The sequence below is a fragment of the Haliotis cracherodii genome, unplaced genomic scaffold (genome assembly GCF_022045235.1).
Source record: "Haliotis cracherodii isolate W230 unplaced genomic scaffold, xgHalCrac1.p SCAF_3, whole genome shotgun sequence".
Taxonomy (NCBI): Eukaryota; Metazoa; Mollusca; class Gastropoda; order Lepetellida; family Haliotidae; genus Haliotis; species Haliotis cracherodii.
Genome location: NW_027266286.1, coordinates 39414518 through 39441253, shown reverse-complemented (window position 1 = coordinate 39441253; position 26736 = coordinate 39414518). Strand labels below are relative to the sequence as shown.

Genomic DNA, 26736 nt, shown 5'->3' with positions numbered 1-26736 from the left:
AGTATGACAAGGATGAGAAGGTAACAGTGTGATGCTGTGTGTCTGGTTTCTCCAGTATGACAAGGTTGAGAAGGTAACAGTGTGATGCTGTGTGTCTGGTTTCTCCAGTATGACAAGGTTGAGAAGGTAACAGTGTGATGCTGTGTGTCTGGTTTCTCCAGTATGACAAGGTTGAGAAGGGAACTGTGTGATGCTGTGTGTCTGGTTTCTCCAGTATGACAAGGATGAGAAGGTAACAGTGTGATGTTGTGTCTTCTTTCTCTAGTATGAGAAGGGTAACAGTGTGATGCTGTGTGTCTGGTTTCTCTAGTATGACAAGGATGAGAAGGTAACAGTGTGATGCTGTGTGTCTGGTTTCTCCAGTATGAGAAGGTTGAGAAGGTAACAGTGTGATGCTGTGTGTCTGGTTTCTCCAGTATGACAAGGATGAAAAGGTAACAGTGTGATGCTGTGTGTCTGGTTTCTCCAGTATGACAAGGATGAGAAGGGTAACAGTGTGATGCTGTGTGTCTTCTTTCTCCAGTATGAGAAGGGTAACAGTGTGATGCTGTGTGTCTGGTTTCTCCAGTATGACAAGGTTGAGAAGGTGACAGTGTGATGCTGTGTGTCTGGTTTCTCCAGTTTGACAAGGATGAAAAGGTAACAGTGTGATGCTGTGTGTCTGGTTTCTCCAGTATGACAAGGTTGAGAAGGTAACAGTGTGATGCTGTGTGTCTGGTTTCTCCAGTATGAGAAGGTTGAGAAGGTAACAGTGTGATGCTGTGTGTCTGGTTTCTCCAGTATGACAAGGTTGAGAAGGTAACTGTGTGATGCTGTGTGTCTGGTTTCTCCAGTTTGACAAGGACGAGAAGGGTAACAGTGTGATGCTGTGTGTCTGGTTTCTCCAGTTTGACAAGGTTGAGAAGGTAACAGTGTGATGCTGTGTGTCTGGTTTCTCCAGTATGAGAAGGTTGAGAAGGTAACAGTGTGATGCTGTGTGTCTGGTTTCTCCAGTATGACAAGGTTGAGAAGGTAACAGTGTGATGCTGTGTGTCTGGTTTCTCCAGTATGACAAGGTTGAGAAGGTAACTGTGATGCTGTGTGCCTGGTTTCTCCAGTATGACAAGGATGAGAAAGTAACAGTGTGATGTTGTGTCTTCTTTCTCTAGTATGAGTATGACAAGGATGAGAAGGATAACCGTGTGATGCTTGGTCGTGGGACATATGGATCTGTGTATGCAGCCCGTGACAAGAAGACACAGATCAAGATAGCTATTAAGGAAGTGCCTGAGAAATACAAACAGTGAGTACTACGGCCACTTGAAAGCTGTTTGAGAAAGTATAATTCTGAGCATTGAGCCAACTTTTATCCTTGTGACATTGTTCATGTGGTTAAATAGGAACTAGACTTCCCATTGGATATGTAGGTGAGGACCTGCTTACCCTTTTTATGAACATCTGGTGTCGTCAGTGGTCCAGTCATATAATTTTCATCACTATTTTGCCTTATGTCCTGTGGAATCTGTTTCGGTTGGTGATCGAGGCTGGTCTCTCTCTGGCATTGACATTTTATATTAACTCACCTGACTGACAGTCACTGTGAAACAATTTGCTCAGTGGACTGAAGTTTTTTTCATGTGTAGTTTCTTCTATGTGAGTATTTGCTATGACTCTTTCCCAGAGAAGTGCAGCCTCTTCATGAAGAGATCCGACTGCACAGTCGACTGAGTCACAAGAACATCGTCAAGTATCTGGGCTCTGTCAGTGAAGATGGCTTCTTCAAGATCTTCATGGAGCAGGTTCCAGGAGGTTGGTAGTTCTTCCTCCTCCCTCCATCCTCCACCCTCCATACTGTTACTGTCATTGCCAGGAGGTTGGTAGTCCTTCCTCCTCCCTCCACCCTCCACCCTCCATACTGTTACTGTCATTGCCAGGAGGTTGGTAGTTCTTCCTCCACCCTCCACCCTCCACCCTCAATACTGTCTGTCATTGCAAGGAGGTTGGTAGTTCTTCCTCCTCCCTCCACCCTCCACCCTCAATACTGTTACTGTCATTGCCAGGAGGTTGGTAGTTCTTCCTCCACCCTCCACCCTCCACCCTCAATACTGTTACTGTCATTGCCAGGAGGTTGGTAGTCCTTCCTCCCCCCTCCACCCTCCACCCTCCATACTGTTACTGTCATTGCCAGGAGGTTGGTAGTTCTTCCTCCCCCCTCCACCCTCCACCCTCCATACTGTTACTGTCATTGCCAGGAGGTTGGTAGTTCTTCCTCCTCCCTCCACCCTCCACCCTCCATACTGTTACTGTCATTGCCAGGAGGTTGGTAGTTCTTCCTCCTCCCTCCACCCTCCACCCTCCATACTGTTACTGTCATTGCCAGGAGGTTGGTAGTTCTTCCTCCACCCTCCATACTGTTACTGTCATTGCCAGGAGGTTGGTAGTTCTTCCTCCACCCTCCACCCTCCACCCTCAATACTGTTACTGTCATTGCCAGGAGGTTGGTAGTCCTTCCTCCCCCCTCCACCCTCCACCCTCCATACTGTTACTGTCATTGCCAGGAGGTTGGTAGTCCTTCCTCCCCCCTCCACCCTCCACCCTCCATACTGTTACTGTCATTGCCAGGAGGTTGGTAGTTCTTCCTCCTCCCTCCACCCTCCACCCTCCATACTGTTACTGTCATTGCCAGGAGGTTGGTAGTCCTTCCTCCCCCCTCCACCCTCCACCCTCCACCCTCCATACTGTTACTGTCATTGCCAGGAGGTTGGTAGTTCTTCCTCCTCCCTCCACCCTCCACCCTCCATACTGTTACTGTCATTGCCAGGAGGTTGGTAGTTCTTCCTCCCCCCTCCCCCCTCCACCCTCCACCCTCCATACTGTTACTGTCATTGCCAGGAGGTTGGTAGTTCTTCCTCCCCCCTCCACCCTCCACCCTCCATACTGTTACTGTCATTGCCAGGAGGTTGGTAGTCCTTCCTCCTCCCTCCACCCTCCACCCTCAATACTGTTACTGTCATTGCCAGGAGGTTGGTAGTTCTTCCTCCACCCTCCACCCTCCACCCTCAATACTGTTACTGTCATTGCCAGGAGGTTGGTAGTTCTTCCTCCTCCCTCCACCCTCCACCCTCCATACTGTTACTGTCATTGCCAGGAGGTTGGTAGTTCTTCCTCCCCCCTCCACCCTCCACCCTCCATACTGTTACTGTCATTGCCAGGAGGTTGGTAGTCCTTCCTCCTCCCTCCACCCTCCACCCTCCATACTGTTACTGTCATTGCCAGGAGGTTGGTAGTTCTTCCTCCCCCCTCCACCCTCCACCCTCCATACTGTTACTGTCATTGCCAGGAGGTTGGTAGTCCTTCCTCCTCCCTCCACCCTCCACCCTCCATACTGTTACTGTCATTGCCAGGAGGTTGGTAGTTCTTCCTCCTCCCTCCACCCTCCACCCTCCACCCTCCATACTGTTACTGTCATTGCCAGGAGGTTGGTAGTTCTTCCTCCCCCCTCCACCCTCCACCCTCCACCCTCCATACTGTTACTGTCATTGCCAGGAGGTTGGTAGTTCTTCCTCCTCCCTCCACCCTCCACCCTCCACCCTCCACCCTCCATACTGTTACTGTCATTGCCAGGAGGTTGGTAGTTCTTCCTCCTCCCTCCACCCTCCACCCTCCATACTGTTACTGTCATTGCCAGGAGGTTGGTAGTTCTTCCTCCACCCTCCACCCTCCACCCTCCATACTGTTACTGTCATTGCCAGGAGGTTGGTAGTCCTTCCTCCCCCCTCCCCCCTCCACCCTCAATACTGTTACTGTCATTGCCAGGAGGTTGGTAGTCCTTCCTCCCCCCTCCCCCCTCCACCCTCCACCCTCCATACTGTTATTGTCATTGCCAGGAGGTTGGTAGTTCTTCCTCCACCCTCCACCCTCCACCCTCCATACTGTTACTGTCATTGCCAGGAGGTTGGTAGTTCTTCCTCCTCCCTCCACCCTCCACCCTCCATACTGTTATTGTCATTGCCAGGAGGTTGGTAGTCCTTCCTCCCCCCTCCCCCCTCCACCCTCCACCCTCCATACTGTTATTGTCATTGCCAGGAGGTTGGTAGTTCTTCCTCCACCCTCCACCCTCCACCCTCAATACTGTTACTGTCATTGCCAGGAGGTTGGTAGTTCTTCCTCCTCCCTCCACCCTCCACCCTCCATACTGTTACTGTCATTGCCAGGAGGTTGGTAGTTCTTCCTCCCCCCTCCACCCTCCATCCTCCACCCTCCATACTGTTACTGTCATTGCCAGGAGGTTGGTAGTTCTTCCTCCACCCTCCACCCTCCACCCTCCATACTGTTACTGTCATTGCCAGGAGGTTGGTAGTCCTTCCTCCCCCCTCCACCCTCCACCCTCCATACTGTTACTGTCATTGCCAGGAGGTTGGTAGTTCTTCCTCCCCCCTCCATCCTCCACCCTCCATACTGTTACTGTCATTGCCAGGAGGTTGGTAGTCCTTCCTCCTCCCTCCACCCTCCACCCTCCATACTGTTACTGTCATTGCCAGGAGGTTGGTAGTTCTTCCTCCACCCTCCACCCTCCACCCTCAATACTGTCTGTCATTGCCAGGAGGTTGGTAGTCCTTCCTCCACCCTCCACCCTCCACCCTCAATACTGTTACTGTCATTGCCAGGAGGTTGGTAGTTCTTCCTCCTCCCTCCACCCTCCACCCTCCATACTGTTACTGTCATTGCCAGGAGGTTGGTAGTCCTTCCTCCTCCCTCCACCATCCACCCTCCACCCTCCACCCTCCATACTGTTACTGTCATTGCCAGGAGGTTGGTAGTTCTTCCTCCACCCTCCACCCTCCACCCTCAATACTGTTACTGTCATTGCCAGGAGGTTGGTAGTTCTTCCTCCTCCCTCCACCCTCCACCCTCCATACTGTTACTGTCATTGCCAGGAGGTTGGTAGTTCTTCCTCCTCCCTCCACCCTCCACCCTCCATACTGTTACTGTCATTGCCAGGAGGTTGGTAGTTCTTCCTCCACCCTCCACCCTCCACCCTCAATACTGTTACTGTCATTGCCAGGAGGTTGGTAGTCCTTCCTCCACCCTCCACCCTCCACCCTCAATACTGTCTGTCATTGCCAGGAGGTTGGTAGTTCTTCCTCCACCCTCCACCCTCCACCCTCCACCCTCCATACTGTTACTGTCATTGCCAGGAGGTTGGTAGTTCTTCCTCCACCCTCCATACTGTTACTGTCATTGCCAGGAGGTTGGTAGTTCTTCCTCCTCCCTCCACCCTCCACCCTCCATACTATTACTGTCATTGCCAGGAGGTTGGTAGTCCTTCCTCCTTCCTCCACCATCCACCCTCCAACCTCCACCCTCCATACTGTTACTGTCATTGCCAGGAGGTTGGTAGTCCTTCCTCCTCCCTGCACCCTCCACCCTCCATACTGTTACTGTCATTGCCAGGAGGTTGGTAGTCCTTCCTCCTCCCTCCACCCTCCACCCTCCATACTGTTACTGTCATTGCCAGGAGGTTGGTAGTTCTTCCTCCTCCCTCCACCCTCCACCCTCCATACTGTTACTGTCATTGCCAGGAGGTTGGTAGTTCTTCCTCCTCCCTCCACCCTCCACCCTCCACCCTCCATATTGTTACTGTCATTGCCAGGAGGTTGGTAGTTCTTCCTCCACCCTCCATACTGTTACTGTCATTGCCAGGAGGTTGGTAGTTCTTCCTCCACCCTCCATACTGTTACTGTCATTGCCAGGAGGTTGGTAGTTCTTCCTCCTCCCTCCACCCTCCACCCTCCATACTGTTACTGTCATTGCCAGGAGGTTGGTAGTTCTTCCTCCTTCCTCCACCATCCACCCTCAATACTGTTACTGTCATTGCCAGGAGGCTGGTAGTCCTTCCTCCTCCCTACACACTGTTACTGTCATTGCCAGGAGGCCTGGGTTTATGTGGCTTCTGAAAAAGGTTTGAAATCATTCAATGTACATGATAAAGTTAACAAATTCTTAGTGTCAGACTTGCCTTGTATCACAACACGGAGTTATAACTCAACCCAAATATGGATTAAGAGTAAGTTTTTAAGTTAAGAATTATACTGATAAATAACTTAACAGCTTATGTACTCACAGCCATTCAACTAACTTTAATTAACTATCACCCTTGACACACTTCACACTCACTTTGTCACTCTAACATACTCTTTCCAAATACTAAAGGCTACTCAACACTACTGACAAGTGCACTAATCATAAACTACTACTCCACCTCCTATATAACTACTAATACATCAATACATCATGGCATCAACTTCAGAGCACAACATCAATACCTGAATGCAACAATACATCATGGCATCAACTTCAGAGCACAACATCAATACCTTAATGCATCAATACATCATGGCATCAACTTCAGAGCACAACATCAATACCTTAATGCATCAATACATCATGGCATCAACTTCAGAGCACAACATCAATACCTTAATACATCATGGCATCAACTTCAGAGCACAACATCAATACCCTAATGCATCAATACATCATGGCATCAACTTCAGAGCACAACATCAATACCTTAATACATCATGGCATCAACTTCAGAGCACAACATCAATACCTGAATGCAACAATACATCATGGCATCAACTTCAGAGCACAACATCAATACCTTAATGCATCAATACATCATGGCATCAACTTCAGAGCACAACATCAATACCTTAATGCATCAATACATCATGGCATCAACTTCAGAGAACAACATCAATACCTTAATACATCATTGCGTCAACTTCAGAGCACAGCATCAATACCTTAATGCATCAATACACCATGGCGTCAACTTCAGAGCACAACATCAATACCTTAATACATCAATACATCATTGTGTCAACTTCAGAGCACAACATCAATACCTTAATGCATCAATACATCATGGCATCAACTTCAGAGCACAACATCAATACCTATATACATCAATACATCATGTCAACTTCAGAGCACAGCATCAATACCTTAATGCATCAATACACCATGGCGTCAACTTCAGAGCACAACATCAATACCTTAATGCATCAATACACCATGGCGTCAACTTCAGAGCACAACATCAATACCTTAATGCATCAATACATCATGGCATCAACTTCAGAGCACAACATCAATACCTTAATACATCATGGCATCAACTTCAGAGCACAACATCAATACCCTAATGCATCAATACATCATGGCATCAACTTCAGAGCACAACATCAATACCTTAATACATCATGGCATCAACTTCAGAGCACAACATCAATACCTGAATGCAACAATACATCATGGCATCAACTTCAGAGCACAACATCAATACCTTAATGCATCAATACATCATGGCATCAACTTCAGAGCACAACATCAATACCTTAATGCATCAATACATCATGGCATCAACTTCAGAGAACAACATCAATACCTTAATACATCATTGCGTCAACTTCAGAGCACAGCATCAATACCTTAATGCATCAATACACCATGGCGTCAACTTCAGAGCACAACATCAATACCTTAATACATCAATACATCATTGTGTCAACTTCAGAGCACAACATCAATACCTTAATGCATCAATACATCATGGCATCAACTTCAGAGCACAACATCAATACCTATATACATCAATACATCATGTCAACTTCAGAGCACAGCATCAATACCTTAATGCATCAATACACCATGGCGTCAACTTCAGAGCACAACATCAATACCTTAATGCATCAATACACCATGGCGTCAACTTCAGAGCACAACATCAATACCTTAATGCATCAATACATCATGGCGTTAACTTCAGAGCACAACATCAATACCTTAATGCATCAATACTGCAATACGTCAATACTTCAATACATTGGTACATTGACACGTCAAATGCATGGTATGATGCATGTCTACAATCTGTTGTGTCACATGTGTACTTTATTATGTACACACCATCGTGATATTGCTGGAATAGTGCTAAAAGCGGCGTAAAACCATACTCACTCACTCACTCACTTACTTATTATGTACACACAATATACAAAGTGACTTTCTCCATGTGTCCTTCCACCATCACTGCACTGTACACGGTACATCGATCATGGTCACATGCCTCACACAGGTCTTATCCAGTCCAGATGTAAACATCTTCATGTAAATGGCCATCTGTCCCCCTGGGATCAGGCTTCATAAAGTGAATGGCACTGCCTCATACGTCATACAGGTGCCCCTCTGGGTCCCCGGACACTGTATGACAAATGTATACACGTCAGTTTACATGCTCGTAACCATTCACCTTACATCGAGTATTATATACTCAGAATTGGACACTCGTAGTTATTCAACATACAGATGAGCATGGGAGCATGCTCAGAATAACTACACACGGTTGTTCAACAAGCATCAAGCATGTACTGTACACAGAATGACAAAAACAGCACACAGTTATTCAACATACATTGAGCAATTACTACTCAGAATAACCAATTTCAATTCCTGACTCAAGCAATCTTACACAACATCTTTAAAGCTCACTGTTTACATACAGTCCAACCACACTCTAATACATACAGTCAAACCAACTTAAGAGAAATAAAAAGAATGTGATCTTGACACCAAGTGCAAAGGCATTTGATTATATTTGTTTGTAAATATAACAGGGAGCCTGTCGCAGTTGCTTCGTTCCAAGTGGGGGCCCCTGAAAGACAACGAGACAACCATTGCCTTCTACACCAAGCAGATTCTGGAGGGACTGCGCTACCTGGTCTGTCCACCATCACCATTACTAGTATCATGTGAAACTCACACTGTTATTGAGTACATCAAACTCTTACCCTTTCTTTTCAGTATTATGATCAAATAAATAAAGTCATTATTGAAGTTACTTGTAGAATGTGATTTCGATTCCATTGAATGTGTTCTGGTTGTAATTGATCCATGTCCACCATCCTTGTTCCACATGTTAGCATGACAACAAGATTGTACACCGGGACATCAAGGGGGACAACGTGCTGGTCAACACATACAGTGGCGTATTGAAGATCTCCGACTTCGGCACATCCAAGCGACTGTCTGGAATTAACCCATGTGCTGATACCTTTGCTGGTTAGTCAGCTAACAATAGCTTTCACCAAGGAATCCATTCCAACTTGGCTTTATTGTTTCATTGGATCTAGAATTATGTTTTCCTAGTATTTGATTGTTTACTGATGAAGATGTCTATGTTGCTAGGAACTATCCAGTACATGGCTCCTGAAGTGATAGACAAGGGTTCCCGTGGCTACGGCCCTCCTGTAAGTACACCTACTTGACATGCTCAGCTCCACATGCTGACCGGAGATTGCAGGTTTTGGACATTGTGGATAACATGAATGATACATAAGGAAGAGAATGTATGGATGTCAACTTCTTTATTATGAGGAACCTGTTTCAGGCTTTCTCCTTCATCGGGTGAATTCACCTAATGGAGTAAGCATATACTCAGAAATGTTGTGTTCCTGATAATGAAGAAGTTGACATCCATAAATTTTCTTCCTTATGTGTATCACCTCCAAATGCTAAGGCTTGATAAATGATACTGTCTCCCAAACCATGGAAGATTACACTATCATACATATCTACCAATGTAAGGGACAATGAAATAGAAGTTATGATCAGTCTTCAAGAGAAATTAAAGATCAGGTTTGAGAAATGACTGCCAGAGATAGAAGGGTTTCGGAATCAAAACACTATGCCACAACACACCCAAAACACTGCAATTCCCCCGTTCACATGGGTCTGGGAGGTAATTCTTGATTTTGACACTTCAGCGAAATTTTGTCAAATTAGCTATTCATATTATTGGTTTTTATTATCCACAATAACATGTAAGACTTCAACTTGATTCAGACCCTTCCACGGCTTTTAAGGAATGTTGGACCAATAGTGGGCTGATGATCCATATTATTTTACTACACACCTCTGTCCTCTTTATTGGTTGTTTGCACCCTTACAATGCAACGTGTTCTGTTGATTGTCATGTTACACCTTGTCCTTCCTTTTTCTTATCCATCCATTACCATCACTCCATATGTCTTTGCATTTCTGTAATCATCTGTTATGTTTTAATACCCCCTAATATTTTCTGGGAGAGTATATGTGAATATTACCAAGATGTTCATGGCAAGTATATGATTGATGTGCTTCATTATTATCCCCCGCCACGAAGTGGAAGGGGGATATAGGAATAGCTGCCGTCCGTCCGTCACACTTCGTTTCTGGAGCAGATCTTGAAAACCGTACCATATTTCTTCACCAAACTTGGCAAATAGATAGATCTAGTGGTGAACTGGTGCGTTTTGATAGTTTGGGATTTTTAAAAAAGTTATATTTTAGTTTCCATGGCAACGACTTTAATTTAGACTGAAAATGGCAGTAGTCCTGGTTTCCGGAGCAGATCTTGAAAAACGTACCATATTTCTTCACCAAACTTGGCACATAGATAGATCTAGTGGTGAACTGGTGCCTTTTGATAGTTTGGGATTTAAAAAAAAGTCATTTCTCGAGTTTCCATGGCAACAACTTTGATTTAGACTGAAAATGGCAGTAGTCCTCGTTTCCAGAGCAGATCTTGAAAACCGTACCATATTTCTTCACCATACTTGGCACATAGATAGATCTAGTGGTGAACTGGTGCCTTTTGATAGTTTGGGATTTAAAAAAAAAATATTTCTCGAGTTTCCATGGCAACAACTTTGATTTAGACTGAAAATGGCCGTAGTCCTCGTTTCCAGAGCAGATCTTGAAAACCGTACCATATTTCTTCACCAAACTTGGCAAATAGATAGATCTAGTGGTGAACTGGTGCCTTTTGATAGTGTGGGATTTTAAAAAAAATTATTTTTCGAGTTTCCATGGCAACAACTTTGATTTAGACTGAAAATGGCGGTAGTCATTGTTTCCGGAGCAGATCTTGAAAACTGTACCATATTTGTTCACCATACTTGGCACATAGATAGGTCTAGTGGTGAACTAGTGCCTTTATATAGTTTGGGATTTTTAAAAAAGTTATTTCTCGAGTTTCCATGGCAACAACTTTGATTTAGACTGAAAATGGCTGTTGTCCTCGTTTCCGGAGTAGATCTTGAAAACCGTACCATTTTTCTTCACCATATTTTGCACATTGATTGGTCTAGTGGTGAACTGGTGCCTTTGGATAGTTTTGGATTTTTTTTAAGAGTTATTTTTTGAGTTTCCATGGCAACGACTTTGATTTAGACTGAAAATGGAGGTAGTCCTCGTTTCCAGAGCAGATCTTGAAAAACGTAGTATATTTCTTTACAAAACGGGCCCAGTGAACATAGTTCACAGGAGCTAATGCATTGCACACACCCGACATTTCATATTGGCGGGGGATGTGAGTATTTCATGCTTGTTTTATTTAGTGTTTCTGTATGTTTATTTATCTAATTGCAGGCTGATATTTGGTCCCTGGGATGCACAGTCATAGAGATGGCCACAGGGAAACCTCCATTTGTTGAGGTAAGACCTTCATGTGTTTGCGATTTATGTGTTTGAGTTCCATGTGTCTGAGTTCCATGTGTCTGAGCTCCATGTATCTGAGATTCATGTGCCTGAGATCCATGTGTCTGAAATTCATGTGCCTGAGATCCATGTGTCTGGGCTCCATGTGTCTGAGATTCATGTGCCTGGGTTCCATGTGTCTGAGCTCCCTGTGTCTGAGCTCCCTGTGTCTGAGATCCATGTGTCTGAGGTTCATGTGTCTGAGATCCATGTGTCTGAGCTCCATGTGTCTGAGATCCATGTGTCTGAGCTCCATGTGCCTGAGATCCATGTGTCTAAGATCCATGTGTCTGAGCTCCCTGTGCCTGAGATCCATGTGTCTGAGCTCCATGTGTCTGAGATCCATGTGTCTGAGATCCACGTGTCTGAGATCCATGTGTCTGAGCTCCATGTGTCTGAGCTCCATGTGTCTGAGCTCCATGTGCCTGAGATCCATGTGTCTGAGATCCATGTGTCTGAGATCCATTTGTCTGAGATCCATGTGCCTGAGCTCCATGTGTCTGAGATCCATGTGTCTGAGATCCATGTGTCTGAGATCCATGTGTCTGAGATCCGTGTGTCTGAGATCCATGTGCCTGAGATCCATGTGCCTGAGATCCATGTGTCTGAGCTCCATGTGTCTAAGCTCCCTGTGTCTGAGCTCCATGTGTCTGAGCTCCATGTGTCTGAGCTCCCTGTGTCTGAGCTCCCTGTGCCTGAGATCCATGTGTCTGAGATCCATGTGCCTGAGATCCATGTGCCTGAGATCCATGTGTCTGAGATCCATGTGTCTGAGCTCCCTGTGCCTGAGCTCCATGTGTCTGAGCTCCCTGTGTCTGAGCTCCATGTGCCTGAGATCCATGTGCCTGAGATCCATTTGTCTGAGATCCATGTGTACATATGTCTATGTTCTGTTTCAGCTGGGTTCCCCAGAGGCTGCTATGTTTAAAGTGGGCTTCTACAAGATGCATCCTGACATCCCAGAGTCTATGTCCAACAAGGCAAAAGAATTTCTTCTCAGGTGATACATCACTTCACTTCAGATTGTAAGGACTAATGCACTGACTAAATTACATAATAAACAATGTGTCTCATCTTGTGGCATACAAAGTTGACATTTTCACTGATGTCTGCACCATTCATGAAATTTCACTTAATGAGATAAACATGTTATTTGACAAGAAAAGACAAATATCCTGTACGTAATATGACCTGTACAGAAGCTGTATTCAGTGATTTCTGTCTTTGCCAGGTGTTTTGAGCCAATGTCAGATGACCGAGCAACCGGGCTGTCTCTGCTGGAACACCCCTTCATCCTGGAGTAAGTTACACAACATTCATAACGCTATTGACTAAATTCCTTCACTCCTTCCATATATGTTTTCAGATTGAGGGGGGCATTCACATGGGGAAATATACAAATTGCTTATGTTTCGAAATCAACATCTTGTATATATGTGAGAAACTGTTTTTTCATTAAATGTTCCTCTCGATATTAATATTACTTCTATGCCATATTTCTTTTCCACACAAACACACTACATCTATGACATACTGCATCCCAAACAACACACTACATCAATGACATACATCATCCCACACAACACACTACATCAGTGACATACAGCATCCCACACAACACACTACATGAGTGACATACTGCATCCCACACAACACACTACATCTATGACATACTGCATCCCACACAACACACTACATCAATGACATACTGCATCCCACACAACACACTACATCTATGACATACTGCATCCCACACAACACACTACATCAATGACATACTGCATCCCACACAACACACTACATCAATGTCATACAGCATCCCACACAACACACTACATCAATGACATACTGCATCCCACATAACACACTACATCAATGTCATACTGCATCCCACACAACACACTACATCTATGCCATACTGCATCCCACACAACACACTACATCAATGACATACAGCATCCCACACAACACACTACATCTATGACATACTGCATCCCACACAACACACTACATCAATGACATACTGCATCCAACACAACACACTACGTCTATGACATACTGCATCCCACACAACACACTACATCAATGACATACATCATCCCACACAACACACTACATCAATAACATACTGCATCCCACACAACACACTACATCAATGTCATACAGCATCCCACACAACACACTACATCAATGACATACTGCATCCCACACAACACACTACATCAATGTCATACAGCATCCCACACAACACACTACATCAATGACATACTGCATCCCACATAACACACTACATCAATGTCATACTGCATCCCACACAACACACTACATCTATGCCATACTGCATCCCACACAACACACATCAATGACATACAGCATCCCACACAACACACTACATCTATGACATACTGCATCCCACACAACACACTACATCAATGACATACTGCATCCAACACAACACACTACGTCTATGACATACTGCATCCCACACAACACACTACATCAATGACATACATCATCCCACACAACACACTACATCAATAACATACTGCATCCCACACAACACACTACATCAATGTCATACAGCATCCCACACAACACACTACATCAATGACATACTGCATCCCACACAACACACTACATCAATGACATACTGCATCCCACATAACACACTACATCAATGTCATACTGCATCCCACACAACACACTACATCTATGACATACTGCATCCCACACAACACACTACATCTATGACATACAGCATCCCACAAAACACACTACATCTATGACATACTGCATCCCACACAACACACTACATCTATGACATACTGCATCCCACACAACACACTACATCAATGACATACAGCATCCCACACAACACACTACATCAATAACATACTGCATCCCACACAACACACTACATCAATGACATACTGCATCCCACACAACACACTACATCAATGACATACTGCATCCCACACAACACACTACATCAATGACATACTGCATCCCACACAACACACTACATCAATGACATACTGAATCCCACACAACACACTACATCAATGACATACTGCATCCCACACAACACACTACATCAATGACATACAGCATCCCACACAACACACTACATCAATGACATACTGCATCCCACACAACACACTACATCAATGACATACTGCATCCCACACAACACACTACATCAATGACATACTGCATCCCACACAACACACTACATCAATGACATACTGCATCCCACACAACACACTACATCAATGACATACAGCATCCCACACAACACACTACATCTATGACATACTGCATCCCACACAACACACTACATCAATGACATACAGCATCCCACACAACACACTACATCAATGACATACTGCATCCTACACAACACACTACATCAATGACATACTGCATCCCACACAACACACTACATCAATGACATACTGCGTCCCACACAACACACTACATCTATGACATACTGCATCCCAAACAACACACTACATCAATGACATACTGCATCCCACACAACACACTACATCTATGACATACTGCATCCCAAACAACACACTACATCAATGACATACAGCATCCCACATAACACACTACATCAATGTCATACTGCATCCCACACAACACACTACATCAATGACATACTGCATCCCACACAACACACTACATCAATGACATACAGCATCCCACACAACACACTACATCAATGACATACTGCATCCCACACAACACACTACATCAATGACATACTGCATCCCACACAACACACTACATCAATGACATACTGCATCCCACACAACACACTACATCAATGACATACTGCATCCCACACAACACACTACATCAATGACATACAGCATCCCACACAACACACTACATCTGTGACATACTGCATCCCACACAACACACTACATCAATGACATACAGCATCCCACACAACACACTACATCAATGACATACTGCATCCTACACAACACACTACATCAATGACATACTGCATCCCACACAACACACTACATCAATGACATACTGCGTCCCACACAACACACTACATCTATGACATACTGCATCCCAAACAACACACTACATCAATGACATACTGCATCCCACACAACACACTACATCTATGACATACTGCATCCCAAACAACACACTACATCAATGGCATACAGCATCCCACATAACACACTACATCAATGTCATACTGCATCCCACACAACACACTACATCAATGACATACTACACAGGTGTTCACAAACAATGGAACAACATGGATTTCTCTTGATGTTGGTGACAGTGTTTTCCTGAGTTAAAGTATTATGGATCTGTGTTGACAAATGGATATTGAGGTAGATCGACAGTATCAAACTTGAGGTCAAAGATCAATAACATGCTTGTGACCTGTTTCTCTACTAATAATGAAGACCTAGTTTTACATTGTCAGCACTATTGGTATGTCCATATGTTGCAACCAATGGTTTATCGGTAATCATATTTAGAAAATGAATCAGTTTCCCTTCTGATGAAATATGTGTAAATCCTCCGTATTCCAAACATGAAAACCACTCTCTCAGTTCGCTCCACAGCTTTACACACAACCAAAAAAACAAATAACTGGTTACATGAAAGACAATTCTGTGAGTATTAGTCCAATAAGTTCTGGTCAGCACAAACAAATATCCAAAATAGTTTCAGGAAACATTCCATCTGACACAGCTTGATTCCCTATTGAGGTCTTGAGGTATAGTGGTCCAAGGTGTTGGTCCAAATCACAAGTGGACAATAATCTTAAATTATCCATGTTTCTGGTAGCATCCTCCCTATGTTTGCAGGTAATATGACTGGCAAAATATATTTATTCCCCGCCACAAAGTTTTAGTGTATTTGTTTCTAAAAGAGAGAAACTATAAGGTGGAAATGATAAATAGGAATTAACACTTGTGTTTTTTTTTAGTATGGGAAATTTTAACCTCGTCTATTTCAGTATAATCAGTATTTTCTGATTGACTGACACTTGTTTGATATTCCCAATATGCAAAAAAGACATTATGTTCAGTCGGACCCAGTAATCTCGAATACATTGATAACTCGAGCCTATTCTCTGGACCGACTGCCTCACTATATCAATACATATTGATTTGCCTCATATCTGGAATTCGAGATGTAAATACATAGAGGTTATCATGCGAGTGTGTTTGGGGAATGGTAAATATCCTGCATTAGGAATAAACATTGTATTTAGCGAGCCTTGGCGAGTTTTCCTGGAATGCGCGCATTAATATTTATTATGTCACAGGGTTAGTGATGTGTCAGTCGGATAGTGACAGTAGCCAATATAGTTCCAACTGAAATCTGTTTCTTCTACAGTGGCGAAGCAACATATACACAAAACAACAATTGTTTTTAATTGCCTTTCGCGGCAATCCATCGCTCTGTCCACTAGAGTAACTGTCCTTTGTCAAAGGGAAGCTACTCTAAACCTAGTCTACGAGACGTCACGGCCACAGTCAGACGTTGTTGACAGTCGGTCTGTCCTGTCATAACGTTAAGCAGTGTAGTCAGATGTACACACAGCGACAAAACGAAACAAGGTAACAATTCAAACATATTTAGGCCAAATCCAACTATTTTAATTTGTGGAGAAGTTTTCAAGCCGCAGAGGTCTACTAGCACAGATATGGCTACTGATCTCGCTTGGCTAGGCCTCGTGCCCTCGCAAAATTGTTTCTCCAAAGTTGCCAAAACTTATAAAATGCCTTATCTACGTAACAATTAGACACTGATTTTCAGTATATTAGACTGTGCTTTTGATAATGATAGCAATTATCCCTGTAGTTTATCCAGATTCCCGATGGTTAATTCTGACTCAATTGCCGAATGACGAGGGCGACGCCATGATCGTTTATGAACAGTGAAAGTAGTCCCTACTTGACCTTTGATATTTGCATCTCTATCCGCATATGACCCCAACGGATATCGTTTTTATCCGTTGGCTTTATCCTGCCGAGAAACCTACCCATTATATGATAAATAGTGCTATCTGGACCCTTTGGCTCAGGCCCAGCTTTGACTTTAGTACAGTAGAGTTTTGTACTTTTATCTCGAAGATGATATGTGCCACTTAAACAGTTTTGAGAGGCGCAAATTTGTATTGCACATAGTGGTGAATGATTCTCCTACATATTTCTAGTACCCGTCCGCACACCATCATCTGACATCGCTGTAAGGGTGCTGATCAAAGTTGGAGTGAAGGAATCCAATCTGTGTGAGCTTCTCACCATGTAGGAATGGGGAATTAACAAGATTGGGATGAGAGTCACACTTGGTTTTTTTATCAAGTGGACAGTAGAAAGGAACTTCAATTTGTCATTGCAAACACATGTTGTGTTCTTAACTTCCTGGGTGTGCAATCATATTGCTGTGGATCTATGATACTGTTACTTGATGTGTCTTGCTGTCTATGCCTCACAATCTCTGAAGTCCGAATATCTCTAAGTTATGGTCAACATGGTCCCGCTAGGTTCGAGATACCGGGGTCTGACTATATATAACTGTCAGCTGACCTGTTATATACCTGATGAGCAATAGAACATAAGAGTTTTTTTCATGATGTTCATCTTTAATTCTCAGCAATCTGGGCTCAAAGAGAAAGAAAAGGAAGAAACAGCCATTATCTCCTGAGCACAATGTTGTCCGCAGCACCTCTGGTAAGTTTTCAGGGTAAGAACAGGTCCCCAGTTCCCCTTGCAGGTATCTCCCTGGGGTTTTCAGGGGATGAACATGTCTCCAGTACCCCTTGCAGGTATCTCCCTGGGGTTTTCAGGGGAAGAACATGTCTCCAGTACCCCTTGCAGGTATCTCCCTGGGGTTTTCAGGGTGAAGAACAAGTCCCCAGTACCCCTTGCAGGTATCTCCCTGGGGTTTTCAGGGGAAGAACAGGTCCCCAGTACCCCATGCAGGTATCTCCCTTGGGTTTTCAGGGGAAGAACATGTCTCCAGTACCCCTTGCAGGTATCTCCCTGGGGTTTTCAGGGGAAGAACATGTCCCCAGTACCCCTTGCAGGTATCTCCCTGGGGTTATCAGGGGAAGAACATGTCCCCAGTACCCCTTGCAGGTATCTCCCTGGGTTTTTCAGGGGAAGAAAAGGTCCCCAGTACCCCATGCAGGTATCTCCCTGGGGTTTTCAGGGGAAGAACATGTCCCCAGTACCCCTTGCAGGTATCTCTCTGGGGTTTTCAGGGGAAGAACAGGTCCCCAGTTCCCCTTGCAGGTATCTCCCTGGGGTTTTCAGGGGAAGAACATGTCCCCAGTACCACTTGCAGGTATCTCTCTGGGGTTTTCAGGGGAAGAACATGTCTCCAGTACCCCTTGCAGGTATCTCCCTGGGGTTTTCAGGGGAAGAACATGTCCCCAGTACCCCTTGCAGGTATCTCCCTTGGGTTTTCAGGGGAAGAACATGTCTCCAGTACCCCTTGCAGGTATCTCCCTGGGGTTTTCAGGGGGAAGAACAAGTCCCCAGTACCCCTTGCAGGTATCTCTCTGGGGTTTTCAGGGTAAGAACATGTCCCCAGTACCCCTTGCAGGTATCTCTCTGGGGTTTTCAGGGGGAAGAACATGTCCCCAGTACCCCTTGCAGGTATCTCTCTGGGGTTTTCAGGGTAAGAACATGTCCCCAGTACCCCTTGCAGGTATCTCCCTTGGGTTTTCAGGGGGAAGAACAAGTCCCCAGTACCCCTTGCAGGTATCTCCCTTGGGTTTTCAGGGGAAGAACATGTCTCCAGTACCCCTTGCAGGTATCTCCCTTGGGTTTTCAGGGTAAGAACAAGTCCCCAGTACCCCTTGCAGGTATCTCCCTGGGGTTTTCAGGGGAAGAACATGTCTCCAGTACCCCTTGCAGGTATCTCCCTTGGGTTTTCAGGGTAAGAACAAGTCCCCAGTACCCCTTGCAGGTATCTCCCTGGGGTTTTCAGGGGAAGAACATGTACCCAGTACCCCTTGCAGGTATCTCCCTGGGGTTTTCAGGGGTAAGAACAGGTCCCCAGTACCCCTTGCAGGTATCTCCCTGGGGTTTTCAGGGGAAGAACATGTCCCCAGTACCCCTTGCAGGTATCTCCCTGGGGTTTTCAGGGTAAGAACAGGTCTCCAGTACCCCTTGCAGGTATCTCTCTGGGGTTTTCAGGGGAAGAACATGTCTCCAGTACCCCTTGCAGGTATCTCCCTGGGGTTTTCAGGGGAAGAACATGTCCCCAGTACCCCTTGCAGGTATCTCTCTGGGGTTTTCAGGGGGAAGAACAAGTCCCCAGTACCCCTTGCAGGTATCTCTCTGGGGTTTTCAGGGGAAGAACATGTCCCCAGTACCCCTTGCAGGTATCTCCCTTGGGTTTTCAGGGGGAAGAACAAGTCCCCAGTACCCCTTGCAGGTATCTCCCTTGGGTTTTCAGGGTAAGAACAAGTCCCCAGTACCCCTTGCAGGTATCTCCCTGGGGTTTTCAGGGGGAAGAACAAGTCCCCAGTACCCCATGCAGGTATCTCCCTGGGGTTTTCAGGGGAAGAACATGTCTCCAGTACCCCTTGCAGGTATCTCCCTGGGGTTTTCAGGGGGAAGAACAAGTCCCCAGTACCCCTTGCAGGTATCTCCCTGGGGTTTTCAGGGGTAAGAACAGGTCCCCAGTACCCCTTGCAGGTATCTCCCTGGGGTTTTCAGGGGAAGAACATGTCCCCAGTACCCCTTGCAGGTATCTCCCTGGGGTTTTCAGGGTAAGAACATGTCTCCAGTACCCCTTGCAGGTATCTCCCGGGGGTTTTCAGGGTAAGAACATGTCTCCAGTACCCCTTGCAGGTATCTCTCTGGGGTTTTCAGGGGTAAGAACAAGTCCCCAGTACCCCTTGCAGGTATCTCCCTGGGGTTTTCAGGGGAAGAACATGTCCCCAGTACCCCTTGCAGGTATCTCCCTGGGGTTTTCAGGGTAAGAACAGGTCCCCAGTACCCCTTGCAGGTATCTCCCTGGGGTTTTCAGGGGAAGAACATGTCCCCAGTACCCCTTGCAGGTATCTCCCTTGGGTTTTCAGGGTAAGAACATGTCTCCAGTACCCCTTGCAGGTATCTCCCGGGGGTTTTCAGGGTAAGAACATGTCTCCAGTACCCCTTGCAGGTATCTCTCTGGGGTTTTCAGGGGTAAGAACAGGTCCCCAGTACCCCTTGCAGGTATCTCTCTGGGGTTTTCAGGGGTAAGAACATGTCCCCAGTACCCCTTGCAGGTATCTCTCTGGGGTTTTCAGGGGAAGAACATGTCCCCAGTACCCCTTGCAGGTATCTCTCTGGGGTTTTCAGGGGTAGGAACAGGTCCCCAGTACCCCTTGCAGGTATCTCTCTGGGGTTTTCACGGTAAGAACATGTCCCCAGTACCCCTTGCAGGTATCTCCCTGGGGTTTTCAGGGGAAGAACAAGTCCCCAGTACCCCTTGCAGGTATCTCTCTGGGGTTTTCAGGGTAAGAACATGTCCCCAGTACCCCTTGCAGGTATCTCCCTGGGTTTTTCAGGGGAAGAACAGGTCCCCAGTACCCCTTGCAGGTATCTCCCTGGGGTTTTCAGGGGAAGAACATGTCCCCCATTGTTAATGTGTACTTAGAGTAGATCTCTATCTGTTTCTCTTGCCCTTTTGTTCACAGAGCCATGTGACAAGCAGGTAGAAGAAATTAAGGAACTCAAGCTACGGATTCCTCGGGTCTCCAAGTATGTATGTAAAACATATATGTGTATCTTGTGTACAGAAATGTAGTACACAGTCATACACAACTTCAGTCAAAAGATTCTGTGAACATGGTATGATACATATCCCCAAATGCCTATATTCTAAGCCTTGGCTACATCAAGATGGAATGTGAATATGAACAGAACCATTTAATTGTGGATTACTTTGGTTCAGAGAAGCTTTCACACTCTTTAGTAGTAGTGAACTAAATATTACCATTTCTTTCTCTTCGTTTTCATAGGTGAAGTAGCCTAGTGCTGTGTTGCCTTTATGCTGAAAACCTTGGTTTAATTCTACACATTGGTAAATTGTGTGAAGCCCACTGACACTTGCACCAGGGTATTACTGGAGCATTGCTTCCCATGACATTAAGCCATAACTCGCACAGCAGAACTCTGATTTGAACATTGTCTTTCCCTTTACAGCATATGTATATTGTCCAAAGCAGGTCAGTTCAGCACTTACATGTCAGCCAGGCTGGTAACATACTCGTACCATAAACTTTTTTTTAATTTGACAGATTACGTCGCGAGGGCTGTAGCAGCATGGAGAACCTGACTGAGCTGGAAACTGTGGAGGAAGAAGGGTAAGAGGGTGTGGCCATCGAGGGAGGGTCCAAATGGGGGGGGCATCTCTCTCACATTTCTAGATGTTTGGTATTCTCTTTTCCTCTATGTTTGTCATGCCATACTTTGTAAAGTTTAGTACGAGTACCTCCTAGTTTATTGCAGCTAGATACTTTAATATGATGGGTAAATGTCTCTTGTTACCATTTAGCAATGAGGAACTGAATAAATGGAAATTTCAAGCCTACATGCATCAGTATGAAAATGACATCCATGTTATATTCACTTATCATATCATGTGTGTTTTAGCATGAATGTAGTGCTTCTGAAGTATATCTGCTTGTTATGCCTACTGACCTATTGTTGATCTGTGTGATGAAGCCAGTAACACCAGTAGGCTCTGATAACTGGGTCACATACTAGTCAGCAATATGGCAATTAGCCAGGCTTGGGTGGCAGTTTAACTGTGCAAGCACATTCTTTTGTGAAACTGTTGTGAGCATTTCTCCCACCAGTCTCCTTGAAGGTGGATTTAACCTCCAAAATAATCAAAACACCATTCCACAAAGCGAGCACAGGACCACTACTGGGACAACTCCCGTTCTTGAATATAGGTGTATGATCATCTTGGCACCCGTTCAACTTTGTTGGACATGTAAATGTCACCACTTGAACAGAGGCGTTGGTGCTTGTATTCTATGAAAATGACTTCCCTGTGACATGGTTAGACAACAGCAGACATTTTGTTACCCAGGTAGTGTTTATTTCAGGCTCCACAGTACTGCCAGTTACTCAGATTTTCTTGACATTCAGTCATGCATGAGGTAGGTGGTCAGATGACCTTGGTGAAGGGCAGACAACTCTACTAACCCAACTTCTTCAGCATTAAGTCAAGCCATGCATTCTAATCTACCTTGCACATGTTGAGCATTCTGATCATCAGCACACAACCTCCTGAACTTGTTAAACTACAGCAAATGTTAAGGTACCATCGTGTCAGTCGTCTCTTGTCTTAGGCAAAACACATTTCAGTTGTGATGGGTACACTCGCCATTGTTAATGTCAGTTTCGTTACGACAAAATGTTGATGCATTGATGAATGCAGTCCTCTTTAGACATGAAATTGGTCATTTGTAGGTCTAGGGCTGTAAGAAAACAATGTCTGTATGAGGGGGTGCATTGCATTTGGGTAGGGCTAAACATATTCAAGTAATAGTTTCAGTATACCTGGTATGAAACATTTCAAGTTCCAGTAATTCAACATGTATGTGTGATTTGAACTGTTCCAAATGACATCTGTCCATCACGTGTGAACACTTGCAGATCCAATTTAGCTCCAAGAGCTGCCTCCATTTGCTAGCTTCCCTGTCAGAGTAGTCATGTCATAATTCCCTCCCTACCATCTTCCCGAGGCAAGGGAGTGAACTGACTATAAAAGTCCAGTTTCCACCCTTGCCAAACTAGGCTGGAACTATGGTGTTATATTTGGGCTGGACTAACGAGTCTATGCATAGTTCAATCAAAATTCAAAATCACCAACTGATTGCAGGATTTGCAGAGCATGTGTACCATCAACTGGCGAATGACATTTATTTTCCAAATCTTTTCATGTTTTTAATGAAGGAGTTCAAATGATTTAAGCTTATCACGAGGTAAGACCCATTTTATTATGATAAAGGTCTTGATTATTGATCAGATTGTCATGACTGGGTGATGCCATTTTGTTTGAAGTAAATGCAAGTGACATCAGAGGAGGAATCTGATTGGTCAATAGCAGGGACATAGTAGGGGAATATAACTTATTTTAGCCACTCTTGGTGTCACATTCGAGCCATTAAATACCAGCCTGGTTCGGCAAGGGTGGGAACTCGACTTTTACAGTCAGTTAGCTCCCTTGCCTCAAGAAGATGCTCCCTATGTGTCCCTAACTTGCCCAACAACTGCTTATGGCTTGTTGCACTTGACTTGTTTCTTGCTATCCACAAAGATGTGTATGGGACTTCCAACTTTCGTAGTGCTAAAATCATAGCTAAGTATAAGAGAAGGCCTATATTCTGTTTGTTTCAGTACCTGACATGTAATGTGTGGGGAGAGTGAGAGAACTAAAAGTGAGAGAGTGCAAGGGGTTTATATATGCTACTTTTGGACCTATCTAATCCCTACAACAGAATATGTGTGCATGCCTGCCTACCTGCGTGAGTGCATGTGTGCACATGTGTCTGTGCAGGCGTGTGCATATGTGCAGGACATGTTGTGAGAGAGGTTAACTCTACCATGGGTCTACATGTAGAGTCAGGTTCAAGCAGAACTAATGTTTTGCTTAAGATAAGGATATCTGCTGTTCTGTATTTAATACCAAACTTTGTGTGAGGTAAGTATTCCAAAGCTTCTTATTATTTTAACTGTTTCAATTGCCGTGCATTCTCTGGTGCTTGTCTGACCTACGTAGAAACCAGCAGAGTCCATACTTTACTCAAATCAGATGCCAGATAGAGAAGTCTCCCAGCGTTAATTTCATGTACAGTAAACTGTGTTGATAATGAACACGCTGTTGATGACGAACTGACGGACATGGCAAACATATTTTTTGGTCCTGGCCATTTGCTGTATATATGCAGTATATATATGCTTATAACGAACAACAGTTACATCAAACTAAAATCTGTGGTCCCTTTGAGTTGGTTATAACCGTGTATCAAGGTATTTGTGTTTTCACTGTGTTAATGTTCAGTCACATGGATGAAACCTCCATCTTAATGGAGACATCAGACATCTACAAGTCAGTTTGTGTGTATATTTAGGTATTACGTTCTATTCATACATTACTATGGAGCCATGCCGTCACATAGAGAGATTACAGTAAAGGAACGGTTGTGCACACCTCTTATTCAATTTTGCCTTCATTGAAGTAATAAGTGCCCTGTCATAAAATGGAAACTATTTTACTTTGTTGGATTTAAACTGCTGTAATGGGGCATCTAATAATGTCCTTAAGACAGCCACAAAGTATGCAAATCCTTCCTTATTTTTCTTTTATTCTTAATTTGATTGACTTTGTAACATACATTAGCTGGTTGAAATATAAATGGCAAGTGATGACAAGTACCCTGTCTCCTGGACACTTCAAGAAACTAGCACTGTTGCATTATGGAAGAAGACATTTTACAGTCACATTGCATTGTTTTTCCTCAAGTTAAAAAAGCCAGAAACACTGGTTGATGTTACTCTTAATCAACAAAGTCTCTTTAATCAAAGGATGACCCTGCCTGCTATCTTATATCATAAATAGAGATTATTATATGAGCATGTATGTCATACTGCGTTTACAAACTGAGTGTCAGAATTACCGTATTCCATAGCATGAGCAAGGGTAGTATATGAAATCTTCTGACACTATGACCTGTGGTTCCGAGACGGGTGACCTGTGTCCTGTGTTTCCAAGATTGATGACCTGGTACCGCCGTCTATAAGTCTTTGTGTTGTCTCTGTGAGTCAGTCTGTGTGGTCGTAGGTGTTCATTTTCTTCTTCAAATCTACCACACTTACAGGGGGGATGCTGGTCGTAAACGATGTTTCTCTGAGCGGCTGCGACGCTCCGCCAGGTATGTGTGGTCACATGGTCTGTCAGTCTGGGCATGTCCGCATGGATGTTCTCCTGCCTCCCTCTCCTACTCTCGCTTGATTCACAGTGTTACCACATTACCAAGACCTTAGGTGTTGATAGAAGTACACAATAATATAACTTTGCACCAGGGGACATTTGTTGTACATATAATTTTCTATGTATGCATTATGACAGCTTTGTATGTTGTATCTATAGTAGAGTAGAGAACCCTTCAGTTTGTGGGGACTATGCTTCTGTATGTATGTGTGGGCTCACATTATGTAGAATAGACTTGGTGAGTAAGATGGTATATTTTAAGTGTTGCAATGCTGAAGTTCTGTTTAAGTGTAGATAGAATGTGTCTCCTCGTCCTGTCAAGAAGTGATGGGTATATAACTGTAAGTCTGGTGGCTGTTGTGTGGTGGTTGTGTATAGTGCTTACAAAGTGCAGTGTACAACCCCTGTGTGATCACAGTATGGGATGATTAACCTGCAAAATTGGTGTGGTGGGTTGCACAAGCTCGGGAGCTTATATCTGCTGTAATTCATGCCAGTATTGCTTAGAATATTGATCTGAAACCATGTAGTAAGGGACTGATCATTTACTATAGAGGGACGGTTGTGGTGGGGTGGAGGTACGGGGTGTTCAGTGTGATTGGTCTCAGGACTGTATCATATTTTGCCGACCTCCACACACACCCCATTGTATGTAACATTTTCCCATGCCTCCACCCCCCACCCCACCCCCTTCAAATACATGTAACATTCCCCCCACCCCCTTCAAATACATGTAACATTCCCCCACCCCCTTATAATTTACCACTCCCTTAATATAAATCATGTTCAAATTTATAATTTTGTTATTTGAAAAAATAGAACTGTCATTTTTTCATGCCCTCTGCCCCTGATAAAGTTTGGCTACCTCCATCTTACGCTGACTTTTTATCATGATAATCCACCACCCCACCCAAACCCACCCCCCCACACACACACTCCCTTTAATAAATGACCATTCCCTAACACAGATATATTAAAGATACATTTACATATAAGGTTAATAGCTAGTTTGACAACTCCTTCAAGGGACTCGTTATGACCAAATATATAGACCGTTCAGGTGAGGTGAGTTGCTTGTGATATACTTCTGTTGACCTGTAGTTTTGTGGTTTAGACAAGCTAACCTGAACTTCCTATCAGTGGGAAATGTTCCTTGTTTGCATGTGTTTA

At 44.5% G+C, this 26736-nt stretch overlaps 1 protein-coding gene across 6 annotated transcripts in view; it reads left to right on the top strand.

Moving 5' to 3' along the window:
- The window catches only part of LOC139474946 (mitogen-activated protein kinase kinase kinase 15-like), a 79311-nt gene that overhangs the window by 26126 nt on the left and 26449 nt on the right, over nt 1-26736 (top strand). For 2 of the 6 annotated variants that reach the window (XR_011654004.1, XM_071258138.1), the window contains exons 18-29: nt 1149-1282; nt 1661-1788; nt 8664-8767; nt 8970-9108; nt 9235-9296; nt 11458-11523; nt 12465-12565; nt 12797-12865; nt 18217-18293; nt 21257-21320; nt 21860-21925; nt 22676-22729. Coding sequence is in view for 5 of the 6 variants with exons in the window: in XM_071258138.1 (XP_071114239.1) it covers nt 1149-1282; nt 1661-1788; nt 8664-8767; nt 8970-9108; nt 9235-9296; nt 11458-11523; nt 12465-12565; nt 12797-12865; nt 18217-18293; nt 21257-21320; nt 21860-21925; nt 22676-22729 (1064 nt within the window). In the remaining variant the exon portion in view is untranslated. Of the gene's footprint in view, nt 1-1148; nt 1283-1660; nt 1789-8663; nt 8768-8969; nt 9109-9234; nt 9297-11457; nt 11524-12464; nt 12566-12796; nt 12866-18216; nt 18294-21256; nt 21321-21859; nt 21926-22675; nt 22730-25453; nt 25508-26736 lie in introns of all 6 variants that reach the window. The other 4 variants (XM_071258140.1, XM_071258139.1, XM_071258143.1 and 1 more) reach the window with 2 other exon arrangements.